This window comes from Trichechus manatus, unplaced genomic scaffold, assembly GCF_000243295.1.
Source record: "Trichechus manatus latirostris isolate Lorelei unplaced genomic scaffold, TriManLat1.0 scaffold00030, whole genome shotgun sequence".
NCBI classification, from domain to species: Eukaryota; Metazoa; Chordata; class Mammalia; order Sirenia; family Trichechidae; genus Trichechus; species Trichechus manatus.
The window spans coordinates 10,089,051-10,103,646 of record NW_004443966.1 but is presented as its reverse complement, the minus strand read 5'-3'; the positions used below and the strand labels follow the sequence as shown (position 1 = coordinate 10,103,646).

General features: G+C 41.2%; 1 protein-coding gene across 2 annotated transcripts in view; it reads right to left on the bottom strand.

Moving 5' to 3' along the window:
* Positions 1-14,596, bottom strand: part of ZNF609 (zinc finger protein 609) — a 225,707-nt gene that overhangs the window by 189,378 nt on the left and 21,733 nt on the right. For both annotated transcript variants that reach the window (XM_023729718.1, XM_004374661.2), the window contains one exon: positions 741-1,614. In XM_023729718.1, the coding sequence (XP_023585486.1) occupies positions 741-1,487 (747 nt within the window). In that variant the 5' untranslated portion in view covers positions 1,488-1,614. The remainder of the gene's footprint in view (positions 1-740; positions 1,615-14,596) is intronic.

Below are 14,596 nucleotides of genomic sequence, written 5' to 3'. Positions count from 1 at the left end.
TGCTGCAGGCACCTGTCCTTTCAAGTCAAGCAGAAGGCAAGGTATCATTACACTGTTTGGTAGCTATTACATCACCAGGACACTTTGATTCCCCACTGTTGAGAGAGATACCTGGCCACGAGCTACACCTTTAATGGCCAAAGAATCTCCTTCTAAGCCACCCAAATTTCATAGCCACAACATCACTCATAATGCTTGATTAAATACGTCATAGTGTGGTCAGTACCTCCTGCACCAAAACTGGGGGCCTTTGCTCTTTAGTAGCTATCAATAGAACACTGAAATCAATGAAACTCATTTCACCCTTTGCAGCTTAAGTTTCAGAGACCCAGCAGCACCATTTATCCCATAAGAATTGTACTCAACCTATACATGTAATTGAGAGATGAAATGTCAATCAAGCTGGGCACCACATAAAGGTCTGATGCCAGCCTCTAGTGTCTGAAGTGGGACAAGAACAAGGTGGGAGGTTCTCTACTTGGCCTACAGAAAATTCATTCTACCAAGTAGCTGCCCCCAACAACAGATATCCTACTCCAAAATGTCTAGGCCTGCTGTTAATGAGTCTGCAGGGAATTCCCTAATTTGGAAAACCACATTCTCATTACCAGCTGCTCTGACCTTGTAATTGGTCATTACCCACAAACTAATGAGCCTCCCACAGAGTGCACATAGCATTTGGCGGTTACTCTAGGGCAGTTCTGACCAGCAGTGGGCAGCCAGATCTGGCCACCTCTTACCTTTTCAGACTTGACTTTCTTTAGCGGGCGACACTCATTCTCCCCGTCCTCTGGCTCCGGTTTAGCTCCCAAAGGATTGAGTGCAGCCCCAGGCTCAATAGCTATACTCCCAAGTGGCTCCACAGCTCCTGTATCCACCCCTGCACTTCCATCATACTGACCACCCCGTCCTCCCAATGGAACTGGCTGGAGGACCCCAGGATCCTTTTCTGAACAAGTCCCCACTCCTTCGCTTCGCTCCTTCTTGCTCTTAGATGAGCTGTTCTCCTTCTCCTTTTTGGAGCCGGCTACACTGCGGGATGCCTTGGCGGCCTTCTCTGAGCCCTTGGGTGCAATAGCAGCAACCAGGCCTCCTGCACTGGCACCATCTCCTGAGCGTCCCTGCACCTCTTTCTTGCTAGCTGCCCCTTCACTTGGTGTGAACAGGGAAGTCCCTGGAGTGGGTTTGCTAGTGTCTTTGCCACTCTTACTCCTTTTGGATTTTGATTTGCCTTCCTTCCCTTGAGGACCTGGCACTGGGGTCACAAACTTGATGTTGTCTGGTAGTGTGGCCACAGCATTGGGAGCTGGTATCCCCACCTCCTTTGAGCCTGACATTTCCAGTTTCTGCTGGTCCTTTTCCAGATCGGCGTCCAGGTCAATGATGAGATTCCCTACTCCAATGTCCCATTCATCCCCACTGTCGTATGTCTCAACCGGGTTTGCATCCACTCCTTTCCCTCCGGAGGCTCCACTGCTCAAGGACATCTTAGAGTCAACGTCCCACCTCAAGATTCAGGGCTCTTCCTTGCCCCCAGCTTTCCTATTTTCAGCTTCAGCTATGTTCTCAGACCTGCCACAATGGTCAGTATACGCCCAGTGGACAACATCATTGCTGGAAAAAGAAAATTTAAAAAGCTGTTAAAGGAAACAATACAGGCAACGAGACACGCTGAAATAAACTCCTACAGAACAGACGTTTCCTATTGGGCTATCACATCACAACAGGCAAGAGGAACAGGTTCAATTGTATTTCTAACCAAGTCACATTGGGCCTAGGGAAAAGCTAATTCCCACCCCATCTCCTCAGGGGAGAGTACAATATTTCCATTTGCCCAGTGATTCTGTGGTGAGCCTTAACTAGGAGTCCTCTAGAGTTAGTTTCCCATCCCTGAGAGACTTATTTCTACTACCACTGCCAGCTGGCAATCCTCCCTCAGTCAATACAGGCCCCATCATCACATCACAGGTTCGAGCTCCAGCACAACTGTACTCGTAGCCCCTTTCTCCTGGCTTCTTCTGGAGTGATCAGAGACTCAGACATGACCTAGCAAAGGCTTTATAGGCCCTCTACTAATAGGGCCTGTCGAACCACAAATAGTATAGATTCCCTGTAATTCTACTATCGGGAGATGAAAAGTCTTATCGATAACAGTAAAAGAGAAAAGCAAGCAGAACTGGGAAGAATGCAACTTCATAACAGGGGCAAAGACTGCCACTGGAGAACACAATCCTCCAAGACAGCTCAACTAATCAGCCTAAGTTCACAGACGTTACACTGGCTTTAGTAAACTCACTCTAGGCTTCAAATTACGTCCAGACAGCAAAATTCAGTGTGGCCTTTCCCACTTCCCACTAAAATACCTATGAAGACACAGAAAAAGAGAATAACGTACACCCTATCAAAAATTGGGGACTATCAGAAAACCAAATGCCAGAATGTAGGATAACTCTCTACTTTCTAAGATTGATGATGGCACTGTATTGACAAACACCAGGACCTCAACACATGAAACAGAGACTGGCTTTTAAAAGAAGAAAGAAAAAAAGGGTAAAAAGGCAATTTATACCTCTCCACTGTCTCCTAATTTATGAGACCTGGGGAGCATATCATCTAGAAAATCTGGCAGCCAACATATATCATCCAGGTATAATTTTATGATAAAGTCAAAGAATTCTGTCCTTGCTCACTGCTCTGTTCATCAACTTTCTATATCCATTCAGACAATAACTCTCATAAGCTAACTGGGCAGAAAGAGCAAACCAGGGGTGGCACAATGTATCCTACAAGTGTGTACCTAACATGTAAATGCTACAGTAGGACAGAGATAAGATTCCGTCATACTTTTTCAGTGTCACAGAACCAGGGTGCAGGGGCAAGAGAAGATGTCATCCTAGGAGAGCAGGGCTGTCCCAGGTGAATCCCTGCTAGCAACTAGAATTTAAGAGAGAGGTGTGCACAATAATCTCCCATTTAGCAGTAAATATGAAAATAGGACTATTATGCAAGTAGAGAGCTTAGTGCCAACAGCACCTGACCACTGTTTATTAGCAAACATCAAGGCTACATAGATCTTGCTTCATTTAAGGATGAGCAAAAAACTGGCGTGGAGAGGGACATGATGTAGGAACTATGAAAAAATGTCACTCACAAAGTAAAGGAAACATGATGTCTGAAGAGTAAGACAGGATCCCTCTAAAAATAATCTAGAATTCTGCAGAAATGGTAAGTAAACTGTCTGGAATTCTCAACTACATGAAATAATAGTACCGTACATATTTTTCATTCATTCAAAAATTTCTTACTGTCTACTATGTGCCAGGCACTAAAGTAACCAAAAACCAGTTGCCATTCAGTCGATTCTGACTCATGGAGACCCCATGTGTTGCACAGTAGAACTGCATTCCATAGGGTTTTTAAGGCTGTTGACTTTCCAGAAGCAGATCACCAAGTCTTTCTTCTGAGACACCTCTGGGTGGGTTTGAACCACCAACCTTTAGGTTAGTAGTTGAGCGTTTAACCATTTGCACCAACGAGGGACTCCCCAGGCACTAAACTAGGTGCTGGGAATACAGCAGTGAGTAAGATAACAAATAAGGTTCTGATCTTACAGTCCAGGACAACATGGTACTGAAAATAATGCTACTGTGAGGGGCAGAGAGCATTTCTGGAACAGGGAATGCCAACTGAATCTGCACTATAGAGGATTATTAGAGCACAGTTCCTCCCAACACCATAATTTATCACCTCTGTAATCTCTGCAACTGTGGCTAGGCACAGAGCATAACCCACATACACCTAAGGCTTATGTACTATCTTCCAGAGCTGTGCTACCATAAGCATGTAATTTAAACATTAAAACAACCCATGTGTGTTTGTCCTTGGAAAAACAATTTAAAACTTTTCTTAGATTCAAAAGACTCTCCTCTAGACTATCAGGCAGTAATGGAATAGATACTCTGCAGGAGTATATAAAAGAAAGCGCATAAAGCATATAAAAATTAGTGCTTACTGACTGAGAGCTTCTGGCAGTTCTCACTCTGCTGTACTGGCTGACCTGAAGTACGGGGCAGGATAAACAAAATATGCCAGTAAGGAAGAGACCACATAAAGAAGATAACTGGCTGAAATGAAAAGATATGAACTTAGATGAAAAAACAAAGGAATATGATATTAAAAAAAAAAAAAAAGAAGATGCAAGGAAACAAAAAATGCAACAGTATTAAGCATTACTGAAAAAGAACCAAGTAGGAAGCCTCACACTTCCCAACCTCAGAACTTACTAGACAGCCACAGTAATCAAAACAGCCTAGTACTGGTACAACGAGAGGCACATAGACCAATGGAACAGAATTGAGAAACCAGAAGGAAGTCTATCCAGGTATGGACAGCTGATCTCTACAAAGGGTCGAAGTATATTCAATGGGGAAGAGATAATCTCTTTAACATACAGTGCTGGCAAAACTGGACATCCCTTTGTAGAAAAATGAAACAGCATCCATACCTCACACCATATACAAAAAAGAATTCAAAATGGATCAAAGACCTAAATGTTAAACCTAAAACTATAAAGTTCCTGGATGATAACATAAGGACAAAGCTAGGGGTCCTAATTTATGGCATAAATACACTATCAAATGTAACTAAAAACGCACAAACAGAAGATAAACTAGATAACTGAGATCTCCTAAAAATTAAATTCTTAAGCTCATCAAAAGACTGCACCAAAAAAAACAAGAAAACAAATGCTGGTGAGGTTGTAGGGAGATTAGAACTCTTATACACTGCTGGTGGGACTGTCAAATGGTACTAGCACTATGGAAAACAGTGTGGTGCTTCCTCAAAAAGCTAGAAACAGAAATACCATATGATCCAGCAATCCCACTCCTAAGTATATATCCTAGAGAAATAAGAACAGTGGCATGAATAGACATATGCACACCCATGTTCACTGCAGCATTATTCACAATAGCAAAAAGATGGAAACAACCTAAGTGTCCATCAACGGATGAATGGATAAACAAAATGTGGTACATACATACAATGGAGTACTATGCAATGACAAAGAATAATGATGGGTCCACAAAACATCTTATAACATGGATGAATCTGGAGAACATTATGCTGAGTGAAGTAAGTCAATCACAAAAGGACAAATATTGTATGATATCATTTTTATAAAAAGTCAAGAATAGGTTTATACACAGAAAGCAATGTTTTTTTATGGTTACCAGGGATGGGAGGGTGTCATAGATTGAACTGTATCCCCCGAAAATATCTGTCCACTTGGCTAGGTCATGATTCCCAGCATTGTATGATTGTCTACCATTTTATCATCTGATGTGATTTCCCTATGTGTTGTAAATTCTATCACCATCATGTAATAAGATGAATTAGCGGCAGTTATATTGATGAGATCTACAAGATTAGATAGTGTCTTAAGCCAATCTCTTTTGGGATATGAGAGAGAAGTGAGCAGAGACACAGGGAGACTTCACACCACCAAGAGGGCAGTGCAGGGAGCGGAGTGCATCCTTTGGACCTAAGGTCCCTGTGCTGGGATGCTCCCAGACAAGGGAAGGGCTGGTGACGGGAACCTTCCTCTGGGGCCGACAGAGAGAGAGGGCCTTCCCCTGGAGCTGGCACCCTGAGTTCTGACTTCTAGTCTACTGGAGTGTGAGAGAATGGACTTCTCTTTATTGAAGCCATCCACTTGTGGTATTTCTGTTGTGGGGGCACTAGATGACTAAGACAGAAGGGGAGGGAAGGAGAATCACTTACTAGATAGTAGACACGTGTTAATTATACTAACGGTAAGGAAAAGGCAATACACAATATGGGGGAAGTCAGCACAACATGACCAAGGTAAATGAAGACACTGATAGGTACACAAGAATAAAGGACAACTACAGTAAATGCTATAACTTATACAGTTCTACAACAACAGTAGCAACAACCAAAAATTTGTGAATGGTTACACAGGTAGATATGTATGCTCTACAGGTATAGGAGGGCATACAGAAGTATATGCACATGCATATATAGGTATAGTTGTGGGCATTTGTATATACCTATTTGTATGCGTTGCATATATATTCATATGTATAATAGAGCACATATGGGGAATAGTTATGGAAATTTCTCATCCAAACACCTTGTGGGACTGAGTTCTGGGCTTGAAGGCTAAGGACCATAGTCTCGGACGATATCTAGGTCAACTGGCATAACATAGTTCGTTAAGATAATGTTCTACATCCTAATCTGGTGAGTAGCATCTGGGGGCTTAAAAGTTTGCAGGCAGACATCTAAGATACAACTATGGGTCTCTTCCCATCTGGAGCTGAGGAGAGTGAAGAAAACCAAAGACTCAAGGAAGCAATTAGTCCACAAGACTAACGGTCCACAAGAACCATAGCATCCTCTAGCCTGAGACCAGAAGAACCAGGTGGTGCTCGGCTACCACTACTGACTGCTCTGACCAGAAACACAATAGAAGGTCCTAGTCAGAATGAGGAAAAAAATGTAGCACAAAACTCAAATTCATAAAAAAGACCAGACTTATTGAACTGATAGAGAGTGGAGGAGCCTGAGACTATTGCCGTAAGACACTCTTTTAACCTGGAACTGAAGCCACTCCCGGGGTCACCTTTCAGCTAAATAATAGATTGACCTATAAAATAAGAACACCCGTGAGGAACGTGCTCCTTAGAACAATCAACTATATGAGACTAAATGGGCAACATTTGCTCAAAAGCAAAGATGAGAAGGCAAAGAGGGATGGAAATAGGAAAGGCAGGGTGGAAACAGAGAGAGTGCTAACACATGGCAGGGATAGGAACCAATGTCACAGAACAATTTGTGCATGAACTGTTGAATGGGAGACAAATCTGCTGTGTAAACTTTCACCCAAAACACACTAAAATGTTCAAAAAGAAAAAAAAGCAGACTAATGGACCACAACTACCACAGCTTCCACCAGGCTGAGTCCAGAACAACCAGATGGTGCCCGGCTACCACCACCGACTGCTCTGACAGGGATCACAATCGAGGAACCTGGGCAGAGTGGGAGAAAAATGTAGAACAAAATTCTAACTCACAAAAAAAAAGACCAGACTTACTGGTCTGACAGAGACTGGAGAAACCTCAAGAGTATGGCCCCCGGACACTCTTTTAACTCGGTACAGAAGTCACTCCTGAGGTTCACCCTTCAGCCAAAGACTAGACAGGCCTACAGAACAAACAATAACACACGTAGTTCAACCATGTATAAGAGATTAAATGGACATACCAGCCCAAAAACAAAGAGGAGAAGGCAGGAAAGGACAGGAAAACCAGACGAATGGAAATGGGGAACTCGAGGTCGAGATGGGGAGAGGGTTGACACATTGCAGGGCTGGCGAACAATGCTGCAAAACAATTTGTGTATTGTTTAATGAGAAACTAATTTGCTCAGTGAACTTTCACCTAAAGCACAATTTAAAAAAGAAAAAAGAAAAAGCACAGAACTGAACCTGTGGAAAATGAATCAGTAAATTACAAGAAAAACTGAGACATTCTTCCAGAATGCAAAGGAAAAACGCAGTAAAAATAAAATAATGAGGGAAATTGAGAGATAAAGCAGCTAATACCACTAAAAAGAAAACTGAAAAGACTAGAACAAATGGAAGAGCAGTAACCTATCAAAGACATAATAAATGAAAAATACCTTGAGCTGAACAAAGATCTTGCATGCAGATCAAAAAGGCTCACTATATCTTTAGCAAATCAATTAAAAATGCCACACTTGCACACATTCTGGCAAAACTTTCAAATTACAAAGAACAAAAATTGGGCTGACTGGTCTGCAACATTAAATGTTAAAAGATAATGAAAAGTCTGCAGAATTTTGACGAGAAAGGCTGTTAGCCAAGAATCTAATACTGAGTCAAGTTGTTTGCCATGTTTAAAAGCAATAGAATTATTTTTGGTTATGTAAGGGCTCATATATATCCATCTTGTTAAAAATTACCTGATGCACTGAAATTAGTTAAATAAAACATAAACCTGAATAGTTCTTATAAATACAAATACCAACCGAATTTTGTAATCTGAAGAATAAACTCAATGCAGGTATTAAAAACTATTCCTGAAAGATGTGAAGCAAAATCAAGAATTTGTAAGAATACAGAAGCTCAAAAACTTCAACCTTAACACCAATAAGGAAAAAAAACCCGTAAGTTATAAAGCTGACATGTCCTCAAATTTCTTTTGCCCCTATTCAATATACCAAGCCAACTGTTTTGTTGTTGTTGTTTTGTTATTGTTTTTTCCAGTAAGCAAGGAAGTTTAGAAAGTTGTGTTTCTTCTCAAAAGAGAGCTGGGGGTAAAAGAATCTTTGATGGTCTGTACTCATTTCCAAAAAGAAAAGACCAAAATGGATGTCAGAAAAGACTCTGAAACTTGCCCTTGAATGTCGAGTAGCTAAAGCGAAAGGAAATGATGAAGTAAAAGATCTGAAAAGATTTCAAAGGGCAGCTCAAGAAGACAGAGTAAAGTATTATAATGATATGTGCAAAGAATTGGAGTTAGAAAAACAAAAGGGAAGAACATGCTCAGCATTCCTCAAGCTGAAAAAAAAAAAGCCATGCCTCGAGTTACAATATTGAAGGATTCTATGGACAAATTACTGAACGACACAGGAAGCATCAAAAGATGGAAGGGATACACAGAGTCACTGTACCAAAAAGAACTGGCTGACACTGAACCATTTCAGGCAGCATATAATCAAGAACCGATGGTACTGAAGGAAGAAGTCCAAGCTGCACTGAAGGAAATGGTGAAAAACAAGGCTCCAGGAACTGACAGAGTATCAACTGAGATCTTTCCACAAACAGATGCAGCGCTGGAGGTGCTCACTCGTTTAAGTCAAGAAATTTGGAAGACAGCTAGCTACCTGGCCAGCCAACTGGAAGAGACCCATATTTGTGCCCATTCCAAAGAAAAGTGATTCAACAGAATGCAGAAAGTATAGAACAATATCATTAATATCACACCCAAGTAAAATTTTGCTGAAGATTATTCAAAAGCAGTTGCTGTAGTGTATCGACAGGAAACTGCCAAAAGTTCAAGTTGGATTCAGAAAAGGAAGTAGAATAAGGGATATCATTGCTGATGTCATATGGATCTTAGCTGAAAGCAGAGAATACCAAAATGATGTTTACCTATGTTTTATTGACTATGCAAAGGCATTTGACTGTGTGGATCATAATAAATTATGGATAACACTGCAAAGAATGGGACTTCCAGAACACTTAATTGTGCTCATGGAGAACATGTACATAGACCAAAAGGCAGTCGTTCGAACAGAACAAGGGTATACTGCGTGGTATAAATTCAAGAAAGGTGTGCGTCAGGGTTGTATCCTTTCACCATACCTATTCAACCTGTATGTTGAGCAAATAATCCGAGAAGCTGGGCTATATGAAGAACAAGGCATCAGGATTAGATGAAGATTCATTAACACCCTGCACTATGCAGATGATGTAATTTTGCTTGCTTAAAGTGAAGAGAACATGAAGCACTTACTAATGAAGATCAAAGACTACAGCCTTCAGTATGGACTGCACCTCAACATAAAAAAATAAAAATCCTCAAACAATTGGACCAATAAGCAACATCATGATAAGTGGAGAAAACACGGAAGTTATTAAGGATTTCATTTTACTTGGATCCACAATCAACACCTGTGGAAGAAGCAGTCAAGAAATGAAACGACATACTGCACTGGGCAAATCTGCAGCAAAAGGCCCCTTTAAAGTGTTCAAAAGCAAGGATGTCACCTTGAGGACTAAGGTGCACCTGACCCAAGCCATGGTATTTTCAATCGTCTCATATTCGTGCAAAAGCTGGACAATGAATAAGGAAGGTCGAAGACGAATTGACGTCTTTGAATTATGGTGCTGGCAAAGAATACTGAATATACCATGGATTATCAGAAGAACAAAGAAATCTGTCTTGGAAGAAGTACAGCCAGAATGCTCCCTGAAGCAAGGATGGTGAGACTTTGTCTTACATACTTTGGACATACTGTCAGGAGAGACCAATCCCTGGAGGAGGACATCATGCTTGGTAAAATAGAGGGTCAGCAAAAAAGAGGAAGACCCTCAACAAGACGGACTGGCACAGTGGCTGCAAGAATGGGCTCAAACATAACAATGATTGTGAGGATGGCGCAGGACCAGGCAGTGTTTTGCTCTGTCGTACACAGGGTCACTATGAGTTGGAACAGACTCAACGGCACCTAACAACTTATTTCTAGGTTCCATATCTTAAGTGAGGTATTCCAAAGTGAAAGTATGTCCAGGAAAGTATGGTTAAAAAACCTGGAAGCCATTTCATAACAGGGATTCCTTAGTGTGAAAAGAAGAATACTGAGGTCAGATGGCCTGGTTAGCTTCAAATAGATGATGGTTGCAGAATAAGAGAAAAAAACTTATTCTGGGATGGTAAGGGCAGAAATTAGACTAACGAGCAGAAGTTACAGAAAGACAGATGTTTAACTCAGAAAAAACTGCATAACCTGAGATTTCCAACAATGACCCACAATGCTTAAGGAGGCTATGTCTTCATCACAAAGGATCTGAGCAGAAAAAGCACAATCACCTGTCAAGCAAATTGCATAAAGGATTCTGCTATGTGTGATAGGGTTGGTCTGGACATGCCCACAATTGTATACTCTACAATTCAATAAAAGTACCTACCAAAAAGTGCCTTCTCTACTGGAAAATGATTCAGAATTTCTGAACAGATGCAAAGAAAATATATCCTAAGGACGGCTCTTTAGTAGTCCTGGTGTTCTTTTGGAAAGCCCCTGTCTTACTTTTCAGGGTGTATGAGTTTTCATTATTTTAAATAATGGTTTTCAAAAAGTACCACTTTTCAACCAGTGACTTTTCAGAAATCCAGCTCTCCAAACCCAGCAGGCTTCATAGTAACTTTGGTGGTACATTTCCAAAGATACACTGTAAAATTGCCAAGGATTCTTTAATCAGCCTGGCTGCAGCAGCCAAACCACTTCCCACTGCTCCCTACAGCATCCCTGGCTTTATAGAGCTAATAATCATCTCACTGACAGGTCACTGCAGAGATGTTTAACTCCAGGAGGTAGTAACTAACATGCTAGCTGGAAATGAAAAGCACTGACCTCTTCTTCCATGGCAGAGAAAGTGCAGAATCAGGAAACGAATACCGTACAGAGACTACAGGCATTTTCAACTTGGAAGAGCTTCTGTGAATGTTTTTCCTCTCTTCTCTCTTTCTGCCTAACTGTACTCCGCTTCCCTATCTAAGGATCACGATTCACTCGACTCTGTGGAATGAACTTGTCCACCATGACTTGTCAGTACCATTTGTACTTTGTTCCTACACCTGATCACTAAGAAACTTCTCTCCGTATGGATCTGGCTAAGGGGACTGAGATAGGTCATGATAATCACTCTCCATAACCTGTACCCACCCAAAGCGTTCACCCTCAAAGGTCACAGAAGTTCAAATCCCAGTTTCCTGTCTGCAACCCAAATTCATCTCTCAGACTCGCAGACCACAGATGGTACATGTGTAAATCACACGTTTCAGGTCATTAATTGCTTTTCCTAGTGCACGTGCCATAGATCGCACCACTCCCCACCTCAAGAATGAACAAGGCCTCTCTTCAAGAGGGCTAAGAATGAGAAAAAGTTTTCATGAGAGGTCTCTGCTCCTGCCTGAGGGCATAAAGAGCAACTGACCCTATTTAAGTCCAAACATAATAAGAAAAACAGTACTTCTCTTTCCACCCAGACAGAATTCTGTATCCATTCCAGAGAATTTCAAAGAGAAAAGTCTCTTTAGTTGGTAACTACCCAACAGACAATCCAGTCTAAGTAGCAAATTGCCTGAAGTTGCTCTGCTGTAAATGTATCTCTCCTCCTCTCTTCTTATGGGTTTTGGATCAATCTTCTTACAGGCTTTGGCCTGCGTAACTGTCAGTTGGGTATGAGTGTGTATAATCTGCTTGGGATCACACGTCACATAAATGAAATGTGAGAACGATCTGTCTGGCTAGGTATTTCCCTCCAAAAGCTGCATGCCCAAGGTGGGGTGCTGGGGATGCTATACTTAATTATAGAAAGGTAGCGCGGTGTAGTAAAATGAGCAATGAACTTAGAAGATGAGATTTCTGGCATCAAATTTCTACTGACCCTAGCCAGGCTGCTAGCCAAGATACTTCATTAAATATCAATTTTCTCGTTATAAAATGGAAGGAGAATCCATCATGGTTCTAAGCATATTATGGGGATACAAATCTGAAAAATAGAAAACATCTAAAAAATATAAGATGACACAAATAATGTATTATACTGCCCACAAGTACTGTGCTCCTTTAAAAAATCACCTATATGATGGTGCCCGGCTACCACCAATGACCGCCCTGACAGGGAACACAACAGACAGCCCCTGACGGAGCAGGAGATAAGTGGGGTGCAGAACTCAAATTCCAGTAAAAACACCATACTTAATGGTTTGATTGAGACTGGAGGGACGTGGAAGACATGGCCCCCAGACTCTCTGTTAGCCCAGAATTGAAACCATTCCCGAGGCCAACTCTTCAGACAAAGATTAGACTGGACTATGGGACATAAAATGATACTCGTGAAGAGTGTGGTTCTTACCTCAAATAGATGCATGAGACTAAATGGGTAGCTCCTGTCTGGAGGTGAGATGAGAAGGCAGAGAGGGTCAGGAGCAGGTTGAATGGACATGAGAAATCCAGGGTGGAAAGGAGGAGTGTGCAACTAGGGTCACATAACAATGTATGTATAAATTTCTGTATGAGAGACTAATGTGAATTGTAAACTTTCACTTAAAGTACAACAATAAAATAAAATAAATAAAAATCACCTATGTGAGACCAAACGATCAACAATTACTTTAAAACAAAGATGAGAATGTAAAAGGACAGGGAAACTAGATTAATGGAAATGAAACAACCAGAGCAGAAATAATGAGAATATTCACACATTGTGAAGAATGTAACCAATGTCACTGACCAACTTGTGTAGAAACTGTTGAATGGGAACCTAAACTGCTGTGTAAACCTTCACTGAAAACACAGTAAGATATATATATATATAAAATGAATATATATATATAAAATGACCCAAATATTCTCACAAGATTCTGGTGTCTGAACTTAAAAAGGAAAATTTCGTGATTATATTTTTTATAGGGCAGCTAAAGTATTAAAAAAATAAATAAATAAAGGAAAAAAATGTTTATTTTTTATAAATTAAGTTACAGGTACTACTGATACCCAGTTGAGTTCTATGAAAGAAACTGGCTATCTTTTCTTCTTCCATGAACTCTGTGATTCAGGTTTCCATTTTAAGCTAATACTGTCTTCAGATGTGGTTCACAAAACCCTACATTGCAGTGACTGACAAGAGAGACTCCATCTTGCTTCAAAAATCCCTCAAGGACAAGGTTCCAATCCTAAGGCTCATGGTTTTAACTTGTGGACTACCTCTTGTACCAAATGTTAAAACCTCTGCTGAACCCACTGATAGGTCTTCAAATCTAAACTGTGTGAGGTTCACAGGGTTTGATGCCCCAAGGAACTGTCACTAAACCAGTGGGATACAAAAAGTTGCTGAGAATAGAACCATATAATACCATCTTCACTGAATTCCAGATGCTTCCCTGAAATCACAGTCTACTTAGCCAGCCTCAGGTGAGGCTAGTACTACATGTAAACCATCCTGGGTGACTCTGAGCTTACCCAGCTGGAAGAACAGGCATCTCCCTCTCCACCTGCCACACTTCATAGGCGCTCACTAATCAACTGAATTTCCACCTAGGGCTCTAACGAGAAACAATCAACTTCCCTTTGGGCCTCTCCCTTTAATTTATTACATTAATTACTGTAACAAAGGAACTGTGTCATCTCAAGTACCATAGCTCTCATCCTCTATCTCCAATGGGGATCAGATAAAGAGCAGACTAACAGCGCCAATCTGAGAAGACAGATCCAATTCAACAGGGCTCGTCTGACCACATGTCATCTAAGGACAGAGCGGTGAAAATGCAGCATCTTTCAGTCCCTGAGTGTTTATATGCTGCAGCTCATGAATAGTTTTATGGACCTCATAGGCTGCTATTCTCAGACAAAGATTATGAGGCTTGACCTGTTTCATTTCACATAAGCAACCGCCATTTCCTCCAGGACATAACTACTGCAACAGGGCTCAGGTTTAAAACCTTGGTGTTTGTCAATACTGCTCTGTGCCAGCATATATCCCACAATATGATACACAGCAAACTGAATATGTAAACGATTTGGTCTTGACCCTACAGGGATTCATTTGGTGGCACCAGTCCACAGAGAAAGCTCTCACCAAGGACTGTGGTTAAGTAGGCCAAGAAAGGAGGCAAAGATTATCTAAAGTAAACAACAAAGAAAGCACCACTGCCACCCTCTTATAATTAGAAGGCTTGCAGCCCCTTAAAATTTAGTTCTTATCCTCAGAGGTAAACTTTCTGTGCTAAAGACAAAGAGTTGATGTCAAATTCTCAGGAAAAA